A 24,195-nucleotide genomic window follows, 5' to 3' on the forward strand; every position below is an offset into this window, starting at 1 on the left:
ATATTCCTATCTAATGTTTTCTTTCATCAGCAGAATATTTGATTGAAGAGTTTTCCTTCTGCTTTCCATATGAATAGCGTAGAGCAAAATCTTCCATTGATTATATTTTTTTTTCCCCCACCCTGGTTAATTAGGCCCTGTCTTCTCTTGCTGGTGATATAAATAGTGGGACACGTAGATGTCTGCTCCGCCATGTCCTTTTTGTTGTTTCACGTGCTCTCCTCGTGTTTACCTAGCTTTTATGGCTACATCCTCTCTGTCTCTTCGGCAGCAAGGCTTCCTGGGGCACGGACTATCTCAGTTCGCCATCTGCAGCACAGGGAGGCTGTGAGGGACTCCGAGTTCCTCTTGTGACAGCAGTAAAAATACACAAACCGGTAATTGCTCTTCTTCCTCACATCACACGGCTGCGTTTTCTTTTCAGCCACCTACTACAGGGACAGCTCAATGTCAGCAGTTGTTTCCTTGATAAGCATTTTGTTTCAAGAGCTAAAAAACAATAGAATCTTCACAGAGATTCAAGGACCAGAAGAGCTCCATGAATCTTCCTACCAGAACACATCATTTCAAGCAAACAATAATGTGTCCCATAGTTTATCCAGGAACAAAGCTCTCATTAAAGCTGTTTTTGTTTGGTGTCCACAATGCTGCTTGGTTTGGCAGCTCCTTTGGGGTGATGCACTCTTCTGTTAGAGTACAAAAAGACCGTTCAGCATCTGCCAGTTTTAGAGGCTGGGATTGAGAGGATCTTCCGCTGAGGATTTACTGCTGGACTCTTTCCATATTGTGCTGCAAGGAGGTGAAATTCCCTGAACGCTGCAGGGAGTTACTACTCTGTGCAAATGCTGCACCTTCTGCCTACATCTGCGGTGATGGGAGGCGATGGTGAATGTTGTGTGTTGTAAAGAAATCTGCTCAAGAGGGAGAAAAGGAGAGTAAGACCTGAAAGGGGTGGCAGGATGACAGTGAACAGAGGGAAACAGGTAAGAAGTTTTAGGTGGCTGTGCAGAGAGTCCTCCCTCCAGTCAGCAGTAATTCAGGGGTCCCCAGATCACAAGAGCTAGGCTTGAAGGACTAGTAAGTGTCATCACTTGGAGAACAGCAGCAGCAATGATCGCAATGCTGGGAGCAAGGTGGAGAGAGACGTCTCCAAGGGTGAAAGAAGGCTAAACTCCATGTATTGTCATTCTGGAGAGATATAGGGGAGTTTGAGGAGAATTGGCCAATTTATGCACAGTAGGCCACTGTGAAGGTTAAGATGAAAGGTCAGAAGCCACCTGTGTCCTGGCTGTAGCTAACTGGAGACACTACTATCTCTTGCCCTCCTCTAGCTTCCCAAGGGCAAAATTTGGCAAGCCTTTGGCACCCGTGGCTCTGAAGAAGGTGGAGCGGCTGATGCTTGTGGGGATTGAATGACCTAGAAGAGCCCTGGGGAAGTGACCTTCCAAACTAAGCACTAGGAGTTCTGGCCCTGGTTCTCCTGTGTGCTTCCCAAGCTCTGTCCTGCTCCGTGACCCTACAAAGCTGGTGGGAAGCTGAGCAATCCTCTTGCAGATTCAGTACGCTTCTATCTCGTTCCTGAGACGAGGTCTTTGAGAAGCCCAAACCGTCGTGGGTTGCTGGGCTTCAGGCTCACACGGCTGCATTTAATGAGTTGCAAAGCAAATCTCCGGTAGAAGGAGTTTAAAGGGTGGAGATGCTTTGCAAAACCTCAGTATAAAGTAGCGTAATGAAATTCCCGCCCAGTAACGTCCAGGTCAGGATGCTGGGCACTTTCAGCAGTTTGAAACACTAAATTTCTGTTCCATGGCAAACTTTGATATCTGTTTTTTTTTTTTGAATGAGAACCAAAATAAAAGAGCATTTGATGTTTTTAGGATTTTTTTTTTCGTGGAAAAGGTTTGGGCCCATTGTGGTAAAATTCTGTTCCGAGCTGAACTTTTCATGTTAGCCTTGTATCAAATGAACCCGATATAAGATGTTATATTATAAAATAACGAGTTGGAAAAAAAAAACCAACAAGGTGAAAAATGTCAAAATGAAAAAGTGTTGCATTCGCTCCATGTGAATGAAGTAAGTGTTTGTTTTCTGGTGTAAAAATGTTCACATTTTGCCTAAGTTGACATTTCCTAGAGAAAGCTTTGGTTTTGATGAAATGACATGGTAGCATTATTTTACTGCACATTTACTTTCCTCCTGCTAATAAATTAGTCATAAAATTTGAGACTTGTACATCGGTTTGTACATTGTTACTGATAAATTGTCACTGAAACTTTGTTAGATTCTCTTCAGCCTTATGGTAAGTAAACTTTATCTCCTACCCTAGAGTTATGTTTTACCAACAGAAGTGAAAAATAGAAAAATGTGTGCCTGCAATGTACATAGACAGTTTATTCAATTAATAGGAGAGTGTCATTTTTTTGTCTAACTTTTCCAACCACAGAAGAGTTTAGGGCTTTCAGGCACATGAAACAGAATATAGACAAAACTATCCAGACAGAAAAGTGTTACTGTGTGTGGAGAAAACGGCACATTTCTTCAGACATCTCTGGAGATACACTGCGCCCCGTTCTTAATAACCTGTCCGTGTTTTCAATTTTTTCAATCGGAAATCAAATAAATACTGACAACTTAGCCCTTAAGAAGCAAGTACCATAAAAAATTGCAGATCCTGTATCTAATTATTTTGTAGCTAGCAAATAAAAAAAAGCCAGAACCTTCATTGTTTGTAAACACTTCTGTTAACAGCAGTTTAGCCTTCATGCTTTTGTGTATAATTTATGTTCTTCCCTGCAGTACTTTGTTTCCACCTACCACTAAGAGACAGTCCAGTTCAGCAGTATAATTCCAGCAAAAATATCATCTCAAGCAGGCTGGTTTTATCAGATTTAGCAGATCAGTATCCCGAGGTCTTTAGCCAATATTCATTTCAAGCTTTTAGCTCAGAGTATATTTTTTCTTTCCTAGTGTTGAGCTAGTGTCTACTTAAACTAGCCAGAAGGCCAAAACTTGTACACAAACCTAATCTGTTTTAGAAGCCCTTCCAAATAAAACAACAATTTGACATGTTGAGCTTGTACTGCCAAGTTGGGGGGGAAAAAAAACCAGTTTGTCAAAAAAATTATATTTTTACATAGCCACAAGAACACTCATTCAGTTCATATGATACTACATTGCCAAACAAGCTCCAGCTCTCTTTGAGAAACAAACCGTGAAGGACCAGCAGAGCAGACTTGTGAGTAGACTAGTTTTCGTCAATAGGTGGATCCTGTTTTTATCCTCTTACTTTTTACCATGCAGCCACATGATTTCTGAGAAGGAGAACAGGTATTTCTTCTGTTCTTTCTGATTCTCCCACGGCTGACATGGACAGATGAATGAGTAGGTTTCCACGGTTTGATACCTTTCTCTGCCCCTCTCCTCCTTTTCTGCTTCATAACATTGGTTGTTTTCTTGTGGTTTTTACCTTGGTATAAATATTGCACTAAAGCAATGGAGCTGGCAGTTTCTGAGAGCAGATTCCCATCGGAGATGTCAGGAAATAAGAGCATGTTTGGGGCCAGACCACTGCAAGCCTCTTGCAGGTATGATTTGTTTAGGCGGTGGAATATCGTAGTGCCGACAGTGAATGATGCTTGGTGGAATAAGCAGAGTTAGGAAGCCAGTATCACCAGTATCTGCCATTTATACCTGTGGTCTCTCCCACACCCATCTTCCCTTAGGGGGAAACAGGGAGGAAAGTTTCAGTCTTTTAACCGCGCATGTGCGATTGGCACCCGTGCTGTTTTGCATTTGCAGTGGAGCTTGTCCTGAGTAAATTGGGGAGGTTTCCTGTTCAGGTCACTGAGAGCACAGGTATTGTACTGAAGGGCAGGAGGGGAGATAATGGCAGGCCCTTTCCTTCTCCAGTGAATCCATGCCAGCTCATAACTAGGGAGGTTTGTATCTGGACTGTGTCCAGATCTTGTTTGGTTTCTTTCAACAAAATAGGTTCTTCCTTCCCAAAATAGGTTCTGCTTGATGATTTCAGATGGATCAGGCAGCAACAAAATGAGGTGACCCTTTTGTTGGGTTTTGTGCCGGTCTTGCATCTAACAAGCCTTCTTTTTTTTTGCCTCTACAGATCCCTGTCGGTACTGAGATTGAAGGGATGAATATCCTGGGACTGGTGCTGTTTGCTCTGGTTTTAGGGGTGGCGCTGAAAAAGCTTGGCCAGGAAGGGGAAGATCTGATTCGCTTCTTTAATTCATTCAATGAGGCGACTATGGTCTTGGTTACCTGGATTATGTGGTAAGTGTTTGACTGCAAATACATCTGTACAATACTATGCTCAGTTCAGGAATCTCACCATTTATCCATCTCTCTAGCTTTTTCCTACACAGCAAAAGTGAATGTCATGGTGTCACACGATGGGGTCTTGTCTTCTTGCTTGTGCCCTGTAATTAGACAGTCACGCATAGCTTAAGGTATCAGTCTGGAACACTTCAGAGGATTGCTTAAAAATCCTCTCCAGGACTTTTTTTGATTAATTAGTGGAAAGAAGGCTTTCTATTTCAAAGTAGCATAAGCCCGTGGCTAGCTGCCATCATGTGCCTAAAGGCACCGGCCTTGAATGAATAAAGGAGATGTGAGCAAGTGAGGAATATGGTCATGTGAAGGCCAGGGATGTTTGTGCTTGGAGTGCACTTGCAAATGCAGGGCATAACTAAAATCATACTTGTGGCTTCATGCTTTGATTTTTCTGTTGGTGAAAAGGTTACTTGTACTGACCTGAAAGATACCCAAGGAGATCAGAAGATAGCCCCCTCACTGGTATTGGTTTGAGAGAAACCCTGTTGAGTGCATGAATACAGAGCCCCATCTGTCCACTTGCGTCAAAGGGTGATGGAGAACCTATGTCCCTTTGTATAGAAGGGAGGAACAGTCTCCAGGGCTATGCTCTCCATCCTACTGAAACAGTAGTGCTGGCTGTTGAGTGTTTTGTCATTGTTATCAGCAGAGCCTCCGTTATACAGTGGATCTTTAAATCTCTGTTCCTCTTCTAAGATCTCTTTCATTTTCTTGAGTGAAGCAGGAACTAATGTTACTAGCAGAGCCATCAACTGTTTGTTTCTTGTTTGTGCTTGCTTCTCCAGAGATGCTTCTCTCTTCCATTTCACATCCCTGAGAGCAGGTATTTCCTAAAGTTGTTTGTTTGTTTGGTCTCCTGCCTATTAATGAGCAAATCCATTATTTCACATACTTCCCTGGAGTCCAGACATGTTTATGGGGTGAATGTTGCTCTGACCGATCTCACAAAGCTTTTGGCACCAAAAAAAAGTCTGTATGTTAGGAACTGGGGTGCATTGAACTTTCTCACTAGGCAAGAAACCAGCATTGGAGGAGGCAGGCACCTCTAGAGAGCGGTTCAGGCCACCTAAGCTGGGGTAGGACCAGCCTCCTGACTGGGTTTTCTGTCAGGTGGGATGAATCTGGGCCTCAGAGCAGCACCATGGCTGTTCTTGTGCAGCTGGGTCTAGGGTCTAGGCTGCTCCTGTGAAACCAACAGTACTAATACCTCACATGCAAAGATAAAAATATTCATAAGGACAGCTAGCTAACAAATTAACAGTGGGACATTTCTCACTCCCTTTCCAAAGCTGTTGGAAAAGCTATAAGCTTACCTTAGCAGAGGTATTTTTTCTCCCTTCATCCTGCATTTTTCATTCCTACTATTTTCCTCCCTCTAAGAAGTAGAAAGGTTTTAACAAAACACCTGATTTTACACAGGCAAATCTCTGTGTTAGTTGCTGTCATAAGGGATTGAAAAATTCAAAGTCTCAAAGCAGCTTAAGTCTTTTACTCTTGAGTGTAATTCCATGGACACTGAATACTGATAAGAGGCAGTTCTTGCATTCAGCTGATTACAGTGCTAACACTTCAAGCCAATCAGTTGATATATAATCCTTTACTTTGTGGATTATCGGGTCCACAGCTGACTCTTAACACTGCAATGCACCGTAGCCCTTACTTGTTCTCTTTCCTTCCTTAAGTTTTGTGTCATCCTGGTATTTATTCAAAATCTGTCAAGCTGCATGTACTTCCCAAAGGATACTTTGGAATGGATGAAATCATACTACCAAGAGAAAAGGCAGCTTGAGGTCGTATCTAGTCCCATTCAACAGCAGCTCTCATGTTTAGCAGCACTTTGGTCTCAACTTTCAATTCCTTCCTCTCCAGCCTCCCTTTTCAAGGGGAGGGATCCAGTCTCAGCTCTGAATCCAGTGTTCAGTTTGCAGAGCTTGTGCAGGACCGGGGCTCAACTAGATCTGGCTAACCGGTGTGCTCGGAAACGTAGTTCAAAGGCCGTATGTCGCAGAATCAGCAGAGGCTAAGTGGGGAAGGCTGAACAGGCCCCACTGGAGATTTGGCCAAGGGAGGACAGAGAGAGGATGCTCAGATTGATCTGGGACATAAGGAGGTGCTCTCTGCACAGAACAGAAGAGCTGCAGAACCACTGAGGGAGAGGCAGGCTAGGAAGAAGTGAGTGATCTGGGCAACCTTAAGGCTTGCCCACCTTTCTGAATCTTTGCATGCTTAACCAAACCTTCTGAAGTTTGTCCTGACTCCACAGATCAGCTTCTCTGAACGTGGACGTTGGATTGGAGGGGAGAGTGGGAGAAAAAACATTCTTTATTCCTGAGATGTACAGGCAGATCCTTTGTAGTCACATGTGTGCCACATGGGGCAGGGTTTTGGAGAGCTGGGTGATCTTTTAGTATTTCTTAATCTTAGAAGCAGAAAGGGATGGAGCTTGGACAGCATCAGCAGAGGTAGTCAGACACAGACATCCCAAGCAGAGCTTCAAAGGAACTGACCCTGGGCCTGAAGTGATTCCTGCAGTTCATTTAGTAGCTGTTGTGCTGTAGGTGCAAGGGCAATTCTGTCTTGTCAGGGCTGTTCCCAGCTACACTACTGGGACCAGAGGTGTGGCTGTGGCCCGCAGGTGGCCCTTCCCCTGGAGCGGCTCCAAGTGTTCCTGACAAAGGAAACCTCAAACAAATGCTGACGTCCTAAGACGTGGCATGTTTCTACATAGGAGGCATGGGAATGTACGTGTACGTGGCTGCTGGCTTGAGGGAAGCTCTGGAAGCCTGATCATTTAGCTTAGCCTTTTGTAGGCAAATAGCAGAGTTAACTGCTATCTTTCGCACGTGCATCAGCAGCCTTTAGCTGAGCTCTCTGGTATGGGCATAGCTTTTTCTTTCCTACACTGAATATGTTGGCACCTACTACGTCTACCATTTTAATGACCTAACTTCATACTTCTGCTGGTAGTCACCGCATGTGTAAGATCCTACTCTTCCACCCCTTTCTCTGCTCCAGTGACACGATACTGCTCCTTTCTCTTTCCTACCATCTGTCGTCCCTTCAGCAGTGACTTTAGCTTTAGGTCTTTGCCTGCCTTCCTCCCTGATGGACTAAAACTCCACACTGGTGTCTTGTCCTGATAGATTCTGCCAGCATTTCTGCTTCCCGCTTGGCTTCCCTTCGGCACTCTCCTAGCTGTGTCTTTGAAGGCCTAGGTGAACAGAGCTTTTTCAGGTTGATTGCTTGCCCTCCACCAAGCAAGAGTGTTAGAGAGGCCTTCCAAATTTGCTTAACCTGACTGTGTAGCGAATAAGGCGCTACCCTTCAGTAGGAGCGGCATATTCTTTAGAAGGATGTTATCTCCAGGACGGAAAATGGCATATTTTTCAAGACTTTTTGTTTGTACTTTATGACAGGCAATATTTCTTTACGCAGGTATGTACCTATTGGCATTATGTTCCTTGTTGGAAGTAAGATTGTGGAAATGGAAGATATTGTGCTTCTGGTGACCAGTCTGGGAAAATACATCTTCGCCTCTATTCTGGGCCACTTCATCCATGGAGGAATCATTCTGCCGCTTATTTATTTTGCATCCACACGTCAAAATCCGTATCGTTTTCTCTTAGGACTTATCACACCACTTGCTACGGCTTTTGCCACTTGCTCCAGGTGGGTTTCTGTGCTGCTTTTGGGATTATAGCCTGGTTATATTTGTCACTGTAAACTGGTTACATCCCAATACCAAACTGTGTTGAGTTTTAGGTGTGAATATTGTTCCTGAGATTGCAAAAAGAGACTTCTGAGCTTAGAGAGTCTCCCTGCTGTCAGCAGCCTGCCACACAGCGCATACTGATAATTAGCTGTTGAAAACAATTCCTCAAGATATTGGGACTGTAGCATGATGCCGAGTTGGAAATTTTTTGGGGAAAAGGTGAAAGTATTTAAAAAGATCCTGCCAGTTGTCCTTTCAATTTTAAGTAAAATGAGGGTCAGTAGTGAGGGACCTTGTCCTGAGAAGTTCAGTTCTCCAAGTTCAGAAGGATCTGAAACAAGTTTAGACTAATTTTGCAGGAGCAAAGCAGACTTATTAGCTAGTGTAAAGGGACTTAACATTATTGATTTCAAAGATCTGGCCTGATCAGCTTTTATTTGTCATAACCAAACTATCAAGCATGTCATTTACACTTTTCTCCAGGGGCAAACACCTGATCAAATATCATAACGATATAAAATCATTTCAGGTCATCTCCAAAGTAGATGCATGTCTGTCACAGGAGCTGAAGTACATGAAGTAGGAGAGGGTTTATGAATAAAACCATGTAATTTATAATGCAAGAAATAAATCCAACAGTGTTTTTTTTTTTTATTATTTGTCTGTTCATTTAAGAAGGTACTAGTATAACATTAACAGAGATCGCTGATGCATATGTTGTGTTTATATTGGCATCTATTGGTGTATTTTTGTGGTTTTAGACTTGATCATTCCACAGCCCTGTTAGGCTGCATACTGTGTTAAGTCATGAGTTCTTGCTTCTGGGAGTTTAGAGTCCTTATCAGTTATTTCTGGATGGAAGCAGGTTATTAAATACTATTGCTCAAGACCAACAAGAAAGGTCCCTCATTGCTATCATGACCGAGAGGGACTGTAAAATGGCATCATTGTCTTGACAGTCCTGTCTGCAGCGTGTTAGAAACATGAAAGCCATGAGACATTGACTTTCCCTTCAGTACACCCTGATGCTTTGTGTTTGATTTTTCCCTATTCTCTGTCCCTAGCTCAGCCACTCTCCCGTCGATGATCAAGTGTATTGAGGAGAACAATGGAGTCGACAAGAGGATCAGCAGGTTTATCCTTCCTATCGGGGCGACTGTAAACATGGATGGAGCTGCTATTTTTCAGTGCATGGCAGCTGTGTTTATTGCTCAGCTGAACAATGTCGACCTCAACCCTGGGCAAATCTTCACAATTCTGTAAGTTGCTTGCTATTGCAACCACATCCTTCTGGCCCCTAGACACATTCAAGCCTGTGGTCTCTCTGTTAATAGCTAGCATTTTGCATTCCACATCTCTGACCTAAAGCTTGCTAACTGCTATGAAACATAATTATAGGGTGATTAAAGGATGGAGTTTTTCAAGCTTTATAAGATTTGCCAGAATCTCGATTTAATAAAAGGTGGAACCTGGGAGGGGTAATTGAATTCTGAAACAGACTTTGAGCTGTTTAAAGCTGTTTCTTACATGAAATTCCTCTCCTTCCTTAAGCATCTCACTCCCCCACCCTCCACTCACCATTAAGCTGGGTAATTGAGGCATGCTGCTCTACCCAGAAAGCTGCTCCCGATTCCCCCTTTGGATGTCTTAGAAAATCCTCCTGCCAGCTCCTCAGTTCCTTATGTATCAATTTCATACTAAAGACTACTCCTGCTTACCTCTGCCCTTCCTGCCATCGCATCGCTGGCTTCCCAGGTCAGACCCATTATCATTCCCCCCCTGACTGCTTTGCTCCATTATCCCATCCACCACCTCAGTTCCCTCCATGCCTGGAATATCCTCCCATGTCCCATATCCCATGAAGTGTCATTCTCTTCATTTCCCTTCTCAAAATCTCTTAAGTGAGGATCCTACAAGGAGTTCTAGCCCCTCACTGTGCTAAGAAGCCATAACTGTATGTACCAGATGCCTCTTCGGGCAGGTTCTTGGCATTTTTTTACCCTCCCTGGCCAGGTTGTATTTCCTTCCGTATCGCATTTCCCATATATTGTTTGTCTATTTAAGGCAGGGCTGGGGTATTGTTTTCTTTGCAGATGGCCAAATTAGCCTTTCAGGTACTCTTAGTGAATCAGGTGTTAACACAGGCCTGAGGATTAGGCAGTGATAGCCTAAGGAAAACTCAGTTGTAAACATCTGCACACGAAAAGATGTGTGGTCCACGTCTATAGCACATGCACCTCAGGTTTCCAGCTCCTGATTTAGGGTCTGTGTTTGAGTGCAAACGAGACACAGAGAAGGGACAGTACCCTGCACGGCAGGGTTTACCTTTATACCTTTGGGGCCAGGAATGTAATGTACTCAGCATATTTGAACTGATAGATGACTTGGAAATGGATATATTGGTGAGGCAGCAGAATATAGTTGTGTTGGTTGTTTTTTTTTTTTTTTCTGAAAAGGCAATCATGGTATTAAACACAGAGCCGTTGCCTTGGTAGCTGTTGTGGATGTCTGCTGAGCAACTCTTCTCTGTACCCATTACTTTGCATCGGCAGGCAGGAGAGGGTTTGCCTGGGAAGCAAATATCTGTGTGTCCCGTGCTGTAGAGTTTGTTTACAATTCCCATAGTGGGGAAACGCGTGATGTAAGCGTAGAAGAGGAGTGCTGTGGAGCTCCTGCTAACCGCGTACCCAAATTGATTTGCAGTGTGACAGCTACCGCCTCCAGCGTGGGTGCAGCTGGGGTCCCAGCCGGAGGAGTCCTCACTATCGCTATCATCTTGGAGGCCATTGGACTTCCGACCAACGATCTCTCCCTGATATTAGCGGTGGACTGGATTGTGTAAGTACTTTAGGCCACACCTATCTGCTGTTCCATGACATGTGGCATGTTCAGCTGGAAACATGGGGCAGGGTAGTCAAAGTAGTGCAGAATAAAATAAAACCTCACAAGATATGGCTGCCTACAGGACAGGTAACTCTTGACAGATAATGGAAAAGGTAGTCCCTTCTCAATTAAAGCAGTTAGTATGCTAAAATCCCTCTTCAGCTTTTTTACTCAGTCTTTATTGAAACGTATTTCTTCCTGGTTTCAATTCCCTTTAGAAGGATTGTTAAAAGTTTGTTTGGAAGATGTTGATATTGCTGGAAATTAGTTGGACACTAGGAAGGAAGGGGGGAAAAGGAAATTGAGTCTGAATAGTGGTGGAAAGCTTTCTTGGTTACATGTGGGAAGGACTCTCCATCAGAAGCTGTTGTCAGCTATTGTTTGAAATATTTTTATAGTTCAAGACTGGTCAAAGCACCAACATAAGCATCACAGAGAGGTGCCGTCCATTGGCAGGGCAGGGACACAGAGGGTTTGTGGCACTCATCACAGCTGTGGGCAGTGTCACAGCTGGAACACGCTGCTGGGAGGCACAAGTTTAGTACATAGTATTACCGCCTTTCCTTTCCATCTTCTGGGAAAGAGATAAGAGGTCAGACCTTTGCTCAGCTCCTTCTCTTCTTTTTAAGAGCCGTTCCCCTCCTTGAAACATGAGAGATTAACTCCTTGTCCAGCTCTATTTGGAAGAGCTTATCTCACCACTTAGTGTAGTTATGTCCTTGTTAAGGCCTAAATTTACCTTCTGTACCACCTAAATTAGATTAAGAAAAGCCTAGAAAATTTGTTTTGTTTTAAATATTGGGGACCCAGCCACAAGTGCATGATAAGTGTAAATGTCACGTGCAGGTGATTTCTTATAGCTTAGATGAGCCCCATGGAAAAGGGCGTCTCCACTTTTCCTCGAACAAGCCTGGCTGGCTGCTGTTCTTCAAATACTGGAAAATCAAACTGGAAGGATTTCTCTGAGCACTTAGGAATTACAGCACGCTTAGAGTTTAAATGCTAGTGAAGTATGCATGATCTGATAATTTAAAAGCATAATCTGCTTTCAAGCCATCTGGTTGAAGTTGGGTAATGGGCTGAAATGACTGGTCAGTATAGGTCAAGCGATCTGAATCCCATTGGGGTTTTTTTCCAGTTGGTAGGTTTCTGGGCAGTTCCTGCTTTAGGCTGTACATAATCCCTCTTCATAGCTTTTGGAAACACCAGCCTCTCTGTATAGATGTGTACTTCCACAGCAGATGTGGAAATCAGGATGCCTGAGGACACTCTTGAATTCCAGAGGCTGGGGAAGGCAGCAGCTGTATTACCTCCCTCCCTTCCCACATCACACGTGTCTGTGGAGCATAATCATATTGCTACAGCTTCATTAGGGCCATCGAACTCTTTCTTGCTGTCATCTCCTGGGGATCAGCCACCTCCAAAGGACAGGCGAGATAGGCAAAGCAGTGGCTAGCTCTTGGTATCCTGTCTTCCTCAGGGATTACAGTAGTAGCTGTGCTTTCCACAAGCTGTACTCACAAGTGCCTGGAGGCAAGAGTGAAAAGCTTGCCCTTCCTTTCACTTCGGGCTGCCCGCCTTAGTTTCAAAATATGTAGCATCCCTCTGTGGTCAACGCTGTTGTTCTAGTCAAGGAACTCAGCCTTGTGGTTACAAAAGGGGGAAGGAGGGAGAGAAGAGTCCCGTGTCTTATTTTAATGCCAGCCATTTAATTACTAGAGAGGACCACAGTTAGAAATTTGAGCACATGTTGAAGTTAGAATGCTGAATGACTAACAGAAGTCTCAAAAGGCACATGAGGAAATTGTTCTTCTTTATGACCTGTAAGCCTCCTCCTTTAGACCCTGGGACGCAGTAGTTTTGAGTTGTAGGACCAAAGATTAGGACAGGTGCTACTAGCAAGAAGTCCAGAGAACGTAGTCATTCTGCCTGCTTTTGGAAAGACCCCTTAAGTAAGTGTTTGGGTTAAGGTACAAGTCTCTCTAGTTAAAAATGAGAGCTGGGTGCTCTGATTCACCTTCTGGATAAGCCCAAATGAAGTTTGTGCACTGAACTCGCATTTGAAAAATGCTGGCCTGGGGAAGGGGGAGAGGAAGGAGGTGGGCTGGGAAAAGAAGGGTGCCTGAGAAAGAGTAGTACCATTGCTGCAACCCACTGAGAGACCAGAACCAGTTGATAATAACAGTTGGGCTGACCTTAAACCAGCTCTGGTGCTGGTTCTGAAATAGCGATGATACTTCTGTGTAAAATACCTATGGTAACAACATCTCCCTTGTCTAGCTCCACTGATGTTAGTGGATCAGCAGGGGTGAATCAGCTCCCCGTATTGTGTTGTAACTCTCTTAAGCTAAAAGCCTGCTGCTTTGTTTTTTGTTTCTGATCTTAACCAGGGACCGAACCACCACAGTTGTGAATGTGGAAGGGGATGCCCTAGGAGCGGGCATCCTTAATTACCTGAATGAAAAAGAAAAGAAAGACAAAGAGCAGGAGCTAAAGGAAGTCAACGTAGAAGCAGTTGCTAACAGCAAGTCTGAAGGGGAAACATCGCCTTTGGTAACCCACAAAAACCAAGTCTCCAACACAACCAGTACAGCAGACCCTGAATCCAAGGAATCAGTATTGTGAACTAGGCCGTTCGTCAACACGTGTCCTAGAGGTGCACCGGGGACTTGTTAACGCACCTAGACGTTTGCAGTGCTAACAAGGGCTGGATGGCTCCTGAAAGCTTTCAGTTCCAGTCTGTTTTGAAATACGCTGGCCTGGGGAAGGGGAGGGAGGTGGGGTGGGCAGAGAAGGGGTGTTGAGAAAGAACACTCGCTTTATAATAGTATTTTGATAATTCATATGTATACATGTATATGTGTTGCACGTGCACACACATGTACATGTATGTGAAAACAATGCTATTGAGACTTCTGGTTTAACAAGACTTCTGTTAGCAAAGGCTCATATGGGTTGGAGATGGGGAAGTAGACAAACCCAGTATGTGCTTCTTGTAGGGAAAAATTAGTAAGCTTATTGTGCTGCTGTTTGAATGGAGATGCAGTCTAGAAACTCCAGAGTGGGTGAAAATGTTGCTTAAATTTAGTTTCTGTCCTGGAAACACTTACCGACCATTGCAGACAGGATATGAAGCAACATTTTTCTCCCACTCCCCTTCCTCTCCTGTTCTCCGATCCCTTAAAAATGTCAAATATATCCTGAAAACTAGCTTTTTCTTTTTTTAAAAATTTTGTTTCATATCTGAATTAATAGCTTATAAGGGTCCGACCCTTGTTCCATTCCCCCACTGCATTACAGCTCATAGCAGCTTTCCTGCCTTTTGGTGAGTAGCTCCCAAACTTTGGGACCAAACATAGGAGATGTTCGTGCAGATCAAGGACTGGTTTTCTCCTTTCCTCTAACCAAGCTGTTAAGGAAAAAATCCAGAGGAAACACAAATTTTGTTAAAGTAATCCCTCTGGGGCTGAAAAAAATGTAGAGTCTGTTCCAGCATAAATATGTCTGAAAGAGGCTTGCCTGGGGCAACATCAAGAAATCAAGAAGTCAGTTCCCTTCATGAAAATACAGATGCTCCTTTGCTAGCACGCCATGTCCTGCTCATGTTTATTTAATGGATCAGTCCAAACAAGCTAAGTCATATCCCTCTTCCAGCAAAATTGAACAGGGGAGGAAAAAATCTGAACACACATCATGTGGGAACTGACGACAGGCAAGTCTGAGTGTTGGCTTGAAAGGGGAAGAGAAGAGATGAGTTTATAACCTTGTGTAGTTCAGTGATCTCTGTGTGTTGGGACAGCTGCGTACCTGTTCCTGCTAGGAGTTTGGTCCTGCTATAAATGTCCTTCCGGCAGCAGCTTACATGTAGTAATTCTGGGTGGTGCTGGGCCAGAGTAGTGCTTACTAGCAGATGGTAACCTTTGCTTGGGGCTGAGCCAAATGCTTCTGGATTCTGACTTTTTTTCCTTTACAACATACTTCCTGAATTTGTACCCCAAACCTGAACAAAGTCCAGCAAACTCATTGCAAAGATCCTGTTGATTTATCGTGGCTTTTTGGACAGCAAATAGTTAGAAAATTGTGGCTGTGCACATGCCAAGATTTGCCTGGACTTGTGACGCTTTCCCTTGGCTACTTTAGCAAGATGATTGCATATGGTCAGTCTCCACACTGTTAATTCAGCAATATATATTCACACTTAGCTTTGATATGAAGTAATGCTAAGTCTTCCTTTTTCTTTCTCCTCTCTTGCTTCAGAGGAAGCTATCTTGGAAAGATACCCAGTTCCTGATGTTTATGATCATGGCACTAGGAAGAGGCAACTCCATTTCATAGCAGCAGCAGCAGCCTTCATTTGCAAAGCATCCTTCCTGGTAAAGGGACACAATTAATTTTGCAAAAAGACGCTCAGAATGAGATGTGGCTACCTCTGAGGGAAAACACAGTGAGTGCGTCATTACTGGCTGTTTAACCGTGAGCAGCAGGGCTATGCAAACAATCGAAGTAGGAAAGGATTAGTCAGCCCACAGAGAAACTGCAGGTGGAGTTTCTTTTTAACCAGTTTGTTTATAACCATGTCCACAAAATTTGGTCATTCCTTGGCTCATCTTCAAAATGGAAGGAGACAAACACAATTCTCTAGGGACATCCTTTGCCCAGTATTTATTATTTCATTTTTAGCAGATCAAGACCCACTGAAACTTTGCATTTCCTCCCAACTCCTTTCAACTCAGGAAACTAAAAGCGCACTTTGTAGCTGACAATGAAAATCAACAAATAAGAGGTGTTTTGAAAAATGTTGGAGGTTTGTAAAAATGGTTCTCAACAAAACCTTTTTTCTTTTTTCTTTTTTTTTTTAAGTCTTAAGTATTTCTTTGAAAAATCTGAATGCACCAGAACCCCAAATATTTTGATTTTAAACCAGTATATGGATGTCTCAAGGAAGCTGAAAATCATGTCTGTTCCCTGTGCTGGGTTCTGTAGTTGTATTTTATCCCCCATCAGATGTTTAGTCCCTCTGATGCTCTCCTTCACCATGACACGTGCAGCAGGGATCAGGACATGAGAGCAGGCAGCACTCAAATGACAATTCCCATGAAGCATCACAGCACCATTTCGGACTAGAACATTTCTCAATTTTTATTTTTTTCACCCCAAAGCTGCTGTTGGCCACAGGTAAAAGTACTCACCTGGGCAAGTCCAAAGGCTGGGCTTCCTCGCAGCAGCACCTTGCCATTGCTGTATTGATCTTTCTTCCCTGTGGTGCTGCAGCTTGAATGCGCCTTGTCCTTGTAGCAGCGTGCCATAGGCTGTCACACATTCTTTCTGACAGTAGATCCCAGGAAATGGTAAATTAAAGCCAATACCTCAGAGTCGTCTTAGTATTTTCCAATAGCAATGCAGAAGCTCAAAAGTCTTTGCTGAAGAACGCCTCTCCCAGTCCCCACTAGTGCATTGCCACGTTTTGCATCAATGTGAATGTCTAGTCCCATGTAAAGCTTGTTAGAACAGTCAGATTTAAGGCAGTCAAATCATTGTCGTAGCAGGAATTTAACCAAGGAAATCTAACACTCCTCTTGGAAACAGGTGCCATAGGGTTTATATGAACCATGAGTATTCGAGTCTTAACCTGCCAGAAATCTGTAATCTTACAGAAGTCCTACTTTAGACTTACAAAGGTGCCAGTTCTTTTGTTGTTCGTGCACAGCGAGAGAGATCCCAGAGTTTTCCATGGAAACAGGAACGCTGGGTAACTACTGCTTGTGCGAACATCATCTTCATAGAATCACAGAATCATCAAGGTTGGAAAAGACCTCTAAGATCATCGAGTCCAACCATCAACTCAACACCACCATGCCCACTACACCATGTCCCTAAGCACCTCATCTACACGTCTTTTAAATACTTCCAGGGACGGTGACTCTACCACTTCCCTGGGCAGCCTGTTCCAAGGCTTGACCACTCTTTCAGTAAAGAAATTTTCCCTAACGTCCAATCTAAACCTCCCTTGGTGCAACTTGAGACCATTTCTTCTCATCCTATCACTAGTTACTTGGCAGAAGAGACCAACACCCACAAAGACATCTTGGTCTTTTCTGTATCATCTGTGTCAGAAATTACATTTCTTGTTTTTCTGTGATGTTCCCATTCCTCACGTTGGCCATGCCGCATCTTCTAGGGCTCTCTACCTGGCTTCAGATTTTTTTTCTTAAGGTACAAATGTAAAAGATCCAATATTACACTCTCTTGGACTGTAAAAAATTTGGCACATTCCAACAACTGCCCTTGTAACAACGCGAATTCTGATTGAAAGCCCGATGAGATAGAAGACTTGCCATTTGCTTCAAGTGGTCAAGGTCTTCAGGTAAGGCCACTGGGAGAAAAATGAAAGGGCTGTTGAAGGATATGCATTTTGGATGCCTTCCTTGACCTGCAGTGCAATGTGTTACACTGGGAGCTTCCTATTTCAGGTTCCCGTGCAGCCCCACTCCAAGAGGCTATGAGCTTAGAGGGTGCTCAGCAGCAGTGCAGGTGCAGCGGGTGGTACCTGCTCTGCTCTCACCCAGGCACTCCACGAATCTGGTGCTGGTGTGGTACTTAACTCCAATGTCTCTTGACCGGACATATGTTTATGTTCTCCCAATGTGACTGTAAATTGGAAACCTTTAGTCAGTTGCTTTTTCTTTCAAGGGGAAATAAATTCCATCTAGAAAACACTATTTTTCTTTTTGGTTTTAAATCTTTTTTTGGAAGGTACAAATTCTCTCCTTAGGAAAGCAGGCCACAAACAACTGCTCATGTCCTACCTTCTAGTACAGCGATTGCTTTTTGGGAGAAAGATATGGGAATATGGAAGAGAAGAGTCTGCAAGCCTTTGGCATATGCAATCCCATTTTGTCTGTGATGCCATTTATTTTTCCACTTTTACCTTCTCTTTTTCAGTGAAGTTTCTTTGGCTGTTTTGGACCATCTTTTATTTCTTCTCCAGGATTGGCTTTCCACTCCGTGCTTTATCCATCACTGCCTGATCTCACCCCGTTTCCTGGAATGCCCTATGCTGTTTTTATGTATCGGTGGCTCAGGTATAAATGGGAGAGTGGACAAAGTTTCGAGGGCTCCCGCTGGTCCTTAGGAAAGTAGTTTGCATTCTGCCTTGCTCCTGTCCTTAACTCACCAGAGGTTTGTGAGACTTAGTAATGTAAAGAGTTGCTCTGAGAGTGCAGAGCAGTATCTGTCTCTCATCCTGAGAAAGGTGCTCGTTCTGTGCTGTGAGATGTGGCTATGGATGCCTGAAAAGCTGTAGTGAGCGACGGAGGCTGCCAGCACTTGGCTGCTATTAGGATATTTTCAGTAAAGACCCGTTATTCCCAGGAACTGAGCTTTAGCTGTGTCTCGGCTGGTAATTGCACTACAAGATTCAGTAATTGGAAAGGACTTTAAACCCTTCTGGGGATGTCTTTTGCAATCAGGATGGCTTTTGTGTTGAAAACTGACTAGGGCCAAACCCAGGGCTTCCCCTGCAGGGATGTGACAAACACGACTGTGTCCTTTGGACATAACAGAAATGTGGAGCCAGCCAAAGTACCAAATCAGTTGGTGAAACAACCTCTGCTTTGTCTTTTCTGGGCAGCCCTGTTACTGCCTGAAGAGGCAATGCTCTGAGCTGGAGGTGGCGGGAAGTTGGGGGGACAGTATGAGGGGCAGGAAGGTTTCATATGCGCTTGCTCTGTTCCTGTACTCTTCCCTGGACATTTGCTGTGGCCAGTGCCAAGAGATGGACATGACCCAGTGTCACCATTCTTAGACTTACTCTCCTGTGGTTTTACATATTTTACAGCAGCAATAACGAAAACTGAGGCGTTTAGGCAGTTCCTCTTTCAGTCAAGTCAAAGGCCCTGGTATCTTTGTGACCCTGCCGTATGTTGTAGGTTATGTCCTCGAGAGCTTGCAAAAGGTACAAAACCACCACCTCTTTCTGCAGAGATTTGCGGTGTTGGTCAACAATCCAGGCTGAATCTTCACTCTGGTCCTCTGCTAGCACAGCACATTTCTGCAGCCACTGGAAAGCATCCTCCTGTTGGAAATCATCTTTTTTTTCCCCTGACCCTCCCACTGGCAGCGAGCAATGGGCTTCAGGTAGAAAGTCAAAGGACCAAAAGACAAACTCTCACAAAAGGAAAAATGTCACATCTTCATTGATTTTTAACTGGGCCATGGCAGTTCATAATCACTTGCAGACCTGCCTGTAATGACTGATCCTGTGACTGATGAACAGCACAGAATTAGGCAGGCCACATAAATCCTCTGCCTGTGCTTCCTTTTCTGTAAATTAAGTTTATAGATACTTATCTGTCTCTCACAGGCAATTGTGTGGAGGATAGAGAGTCGCGGTGTTGGGAAAGCACTCTTAAGACACAGTCCACTAAATCTTAAAAAATAATGAACTTTTCAAAAATCTGAAAGGAATCAAATAATTTAAGTATGCATTGTGAAGTCAGAGTTGCATTGAGCTAGAGTATGAATGACTGTGACAGGAAGGAGATCCAACGTATGGATTTGCTGGACTAACTCCGGGAAAAGCGGGGAGCTAGTGTCAGTGAGTCGCATTTCAAAAAGCGGACCTGATTTAGTCAGGGGGGGCACAGTGCCCTGTTTCATCTGCCTCCTTCCATCTCCGCCTGGGATGCCATGAAAGCTTAGGTTCAGGTAAAATAACAGACCTCACCATGGATTCAACATCTAAATTAGGAGCCTTGACAGCTTCATTTCTGTCTAGTTTCAATGGAAGAAAGAGCTTTTCAACTAAAAAAACCAAGTTGTTTTGGCAGTATGGGCAAAAAGGTGGAGAAAAAGAAGGAAGAGCTGGAAGGTTGCAGGGGGAGCATCACAGAGGACAGGGTAAGCAAGCGGATAGAGAAGCTAAAACACTGAAGGAAGCATCTTTTCTTTGGCATTTTGATACAGATAGCATCAAAAAGACTGCAGGCGTTTGTCCAGCATGTAGGAGAGACAATGCAAATCCCTGCCCGCTGACTGGCCAGGATTTGCAGGGAGAGGCAGACGCCGAGCGCTGTTTCTGAAGCGCATCGTCACTGAGCAACAGCGCAGCATGCAGCGCGCCAGCCTGGGGCTCTGATAAGCTGCTGCTGGCTGCTAGCCATGACCACAGAGAAATAACGGTACAGCTCTGGATCAGGGATTGACCCACATTCCTCCTTGCAGGATAGCTAGGACAAATGCTGCTCAGATAAATGCATGGTAGCCATTATTCTCCGAGGACAAAGACGACCTTGTTATCTATGCGAGCATATTGATGAAAGCCATATTCACTTGCTGCTTCAGTTTCAGAGAGGAGCGAAAAGGGTATGGCAAATGATCTGAAACTTTTTCCAGACGTTGTGCAACGCGTTGAGACAGTTGCCACTGAATCTTTTAAGTCTGACGAGAAGTGATCAAGAGTCTTATTTGGCTCTTGTAGCTCTCTGTCCTCGCATCTGAGCACCGGCTTGGGAAGTTAATGTTAACATGGTATTCATTCTCCGCATGGGGTCTTTACACACGTTTGTGACCAGCAGGCACCATTTCACAGCTGCAGAAGTGAATGCACGCAGAAAAAGGTGAAAGAACGCTTTCTCGAGTCACACGAAGAATCGTCAAGCAGGCTAGGAGCAGACCTCGAATCCTGAAGCCAAGTTCATTGTTAGCTAACAACTATCACCTACCTAAAAAAATTAACATCTGGGGGCTTATAAATATATTTGAGTATTGAAACCAGAGTATTTCTTTTTCATTGAAGAGTTAATGGTATGGTTATTTATCAAATTCTATCTCAGTGTCAGCAGATATATCATCCTCAGCAGCTACGAAATCTCATTTGGATTTAACCGCTGATCTCTGTGCGAGCAGGAGGTGAGGGCTGCGGACGTTTCAGCAGGCCAACTGCTCTTACTTGAAGTCGGGCTCAAGAAACATTTATACTTGTCTTTCCCAAGGCCACAGATGCTGTTTGCAAGGCAAGCAGGCCTACCGACAGGAACCAGCGTGAGGAAATTAATTTTCAGCCAACCCTGTTGTAACGCAAAGTTAACAGTGTGGTTTTAAGCCACAAAGACCAAGAAATTCGGTATTAGAAGTTCCTTAGGATAGCTTTCGCTTGCTCTTTCTGATAACAACGCTGAGAAAGTAATACGCTTCTTTTGCAAGCATGTATTTAGTAACTGAAGCTAAACTGCACATAGCATGTCGGTGCAACTTAAGTTAATTGCAGGTACACGTTGCAGAAAGAAATTACTAAGGGAAATCTTCTCTGAAGGAAACTGTTTACACGTGCCTGAATCCCCCTGGATTACATTCCCACAGAAAGACTTGTGCTTAACCATTAAAAATACTCCAAGTATTAACTGGTTTGGATTGCAGCTTTTTTAAGAACCAGAAGGAATGCCACAAAATGGACGGGCCAGGGCCTTTGTGGTGTGCGTTGATGTAATCTTCTGAGCTTTCAGTGGCCTGTGGACTTCTGATGGAGATGATACCTCCTTAGCAGCATAGGGGTTTGGTCTGGTCTTCTTCAGATGATCATGTTCAGTAAAGCAGCAGTAAAGGGATGTTCTTAAAACTCATTGGCTATAACTAGAGGCATTTTACGTGCTCACAATATTCTTATGACATGGTGCCTCCCACAAGAAAAATGTGTTTTCTAGAGGGTCAGCGTTGATGCAGAAGCAAAGCTTCCTCATTTTTTGATGGGTTTTCCTTCTCTATATCCCTCTTGCAGGGCCTGCTGTGGTCCTTGGAGTCTGCCCAGATCCCAGCAGGACCAGGCTCCTATAGTACATAGATTAAACTTAGAGATATTCTAGTCCCATGTGAGGACGTAGAATGTCTCACATCCTGTTATGAGGGGACGAAGACGTAGCTTCAACTTTGGAGGAGGGGCTGGGCTGAAGAAAACCCTACTTCATTAAGGCAATACCTTAATGACATTTTACACTTAATAAGTCAAATAATTGTGACCAAGCTAGCCCAGCCCTAGCTGCCTCCCTGCTCTGCCCCACGATAGATGCTCTGTTGACATTACTTCCCTGAGGACCAGCGTGGAGGTAATGTGTTTGCCATCCCCGAATATTGCAGTCTTTTAAGAATATAGTCTTACTTAGACTTTCTCTGTCGCTATCCTGGCTACACATTTGTAAGGTCATCCACAAAGCATGTGTTGTATGGGATGGAGACCACGCGTAGCACTACAAATAGCTGAGCGTACCTCTGCTAATGGGAGATGAGCCTCTTTTTCTGAATTGCTTCTTGTTTATGGCAAACGGAGACCGACTCACTCACCGCTTTGTGAGAGTGAAGATTTTGATTAGATTTTGATTAATCCCTCTAGATTCAGGGACAACAGGACCACCCCTAAGGCATAAGGAGTCTCTGCAGCAGAAGTACACAATCTGCCTTATTATCCTTAAAGGTGCCTTGTCCTGGTTCCTTTCAGGACAAATTCCAAGTTGCTGTTTGGCTTTCAAATATAACTATGCACCAAAGGGGAGAGACTCCATTATCCCTGGAGACAGGAAGGAGAACGTGATGTCCTGGTGTGGGACGGGGAAAGTGAGTTTCTTTTCTTTATCCTGCAAGCTCTCTGTCAGCAATCCTGCCTCTGATGTGTGTATGCGTGTGTGTGCTTTTATTTCTACATGAACACAAATTGCTCTAATTAGGAGGGAGGATTCTTGTATTTTTATATGCTAAGCCATTTGATTAATTACTTTAATAAAATGACAGACAGATGAACTCTGAAATTCACTGCCATCTGCTCCAGTACAATCCAGTATCGCTGATACAAAGGTATCTGCCTTCAGATAAAACCTAGTGCTTAGAGTAACCACTCCATTGAGTAAGTATGTGTGCCATATGGGTGTGTTGATCTTTGTGAACATCTGTAACTGTTCCTGTTTTAAAGCTATGGGTTTGATCTATGTGACTCTGTATCAGCCTTTTTATTATCTACCAAGAACAGATGTACATGCACATGTGCAAAAAAAAAAAGACCATATTGCTGTGTCTGGGGGTGTGTGACCCTGGGGTAGATATTGCAGATGTTTACTGCGTAGTGCACCCTTCGGCGTAAAAACTCTCCCTGCCTGCCCAGGGAGAAAACAGTCCTGTGGCTCAGGTTGAGACGGTTTGTTGTATTAGGAGGGTGACACAATAGGATGCTCTCTCTTTTTCCCTTCTCTCATGGCAATGTATATTTGTTCTCTCTTTGTGTAGCTTCTCAATCTGAAATAAAAATCACCCCGAATAGAATTCACGTTTCCATCTTTGTTTGGAGAAGACCTAGCCTTTTAGCTGGATCAGCCTTGCCTGAGCAGCTGGCAAGCTCTCTGCAACTCCTTTCGAAATGCCCCTGAATGAGAATTGTGTAACTTGGTATTCGGGTCCACTTTCCCAGAGCCGTGCCCTTTGCCGGCATGCCGGTGTCACTGGTTATCAGCATATCACTCCGTTTAACCCTTTCCCCTGGAGCCCAGGGCAAGCCTACGCAGGGTAGCACTTCTCCAAGCCCTCTGCAGAGGTATTCAGCTCTAAAGGGGCTTTGGGAAAGCCCAGATTAGTAGGTATTTTTTATTGATGTGTGCCATAGTGGAGCACAAGAGCTGACAGACAGACCTGCTTCCTATTCTGCCAAGCAAACAGACTTTGTTCCCCGGAGGAGGATTGAGGAGCGGGAGAAATCATCCAGTAAATCCTTTGCAGTAGGCAGCCGGACTGGTAAGTTCAGGGTAATTTTGCATTTGACACACGCAGTCAGTCTGAGCAGAGTGCTGGTTCCAGAATTGAGGGCTTGGGTTTGCTATCAAAGTGGTTTTGATACAGCTTTTCCATTAAAAGCTCATATGTCTCCACAGGGTAGACTTTATCCTGAGACGACCAATGCAGAATATCAGAAATCCTGAAAAAAACTTACTGCATAAGTGTAGTTTGGTTAGTTTCAAGCATTAAATTCTGGTCTCAGAACTAATAACAAGGCTGCAAAATTTGCAAGAATTGCAGGCACCGAAAGACAGAAATATAATTAGGACCTGCCTGCGTATGACTTACAAATTGTGACCGGTATTGTGTCTTGGTATGTGAATTTTATGAAACCATCAGTGTGGTGGTTTCCAAAAAGCCTCTCTGACCCCATGGTTGTGTCTTTGTCTTCTTGCTTCCTTAGCTGAAACCCCGAGGAGACACCTGGAGAAACACTACAC

General features: G+C 44.0%; 1 protein-coding gene across 1 annotated transcript in view; it reads left to right on the top strand.

Moving 5' to 3' along the window:
* SLC1A4 (solute carrier family 1 member 4) overlaps positions 1-23,248 on the top strand; it is a 37,738-nt gene extending 14,490 nt beyond the window's left edge. Inside the window, exons 4-8 of the mRNA XM_075147637.1 lie at positions 4,124-4,290; positions 7,786-8,019; positions 9,127-9,321; positions 10,766-10,900; positions 13,336-23,248. Of these exons, the coding sequence (XP_075003738.1) occupies positions 4,124-4,290; positions 7,786-8,019; positions 9,127-9,321; positions 10,766-10,900; positions 13,336-13,570 (966 nt within the window). The 3' untranslated portion in view covers positions 13,571-23,248. The remainder of the gene's footprint in view (positions 1-4,123; positions 4,291-7,785; positions 8,020-9,126; positions 9,322-10,765; positions 10,901-13,335) is intronic.
* Positions 23,249-24,195: the final 947 nt, after the last annotated feature.

Source organism: Calonectris borealis, chromosome 3 (assembly GCF_964195595.1).
Source record: "Calonectris borealis chromosome 3, bCalBor7.hap1.2, whole genome shotgun sequence".
NCBI lineage: Eukaryota > Metazoa > Chordata > Aves > Procellariiformes > Procellariidae > Calonectris > Calonectris borealis.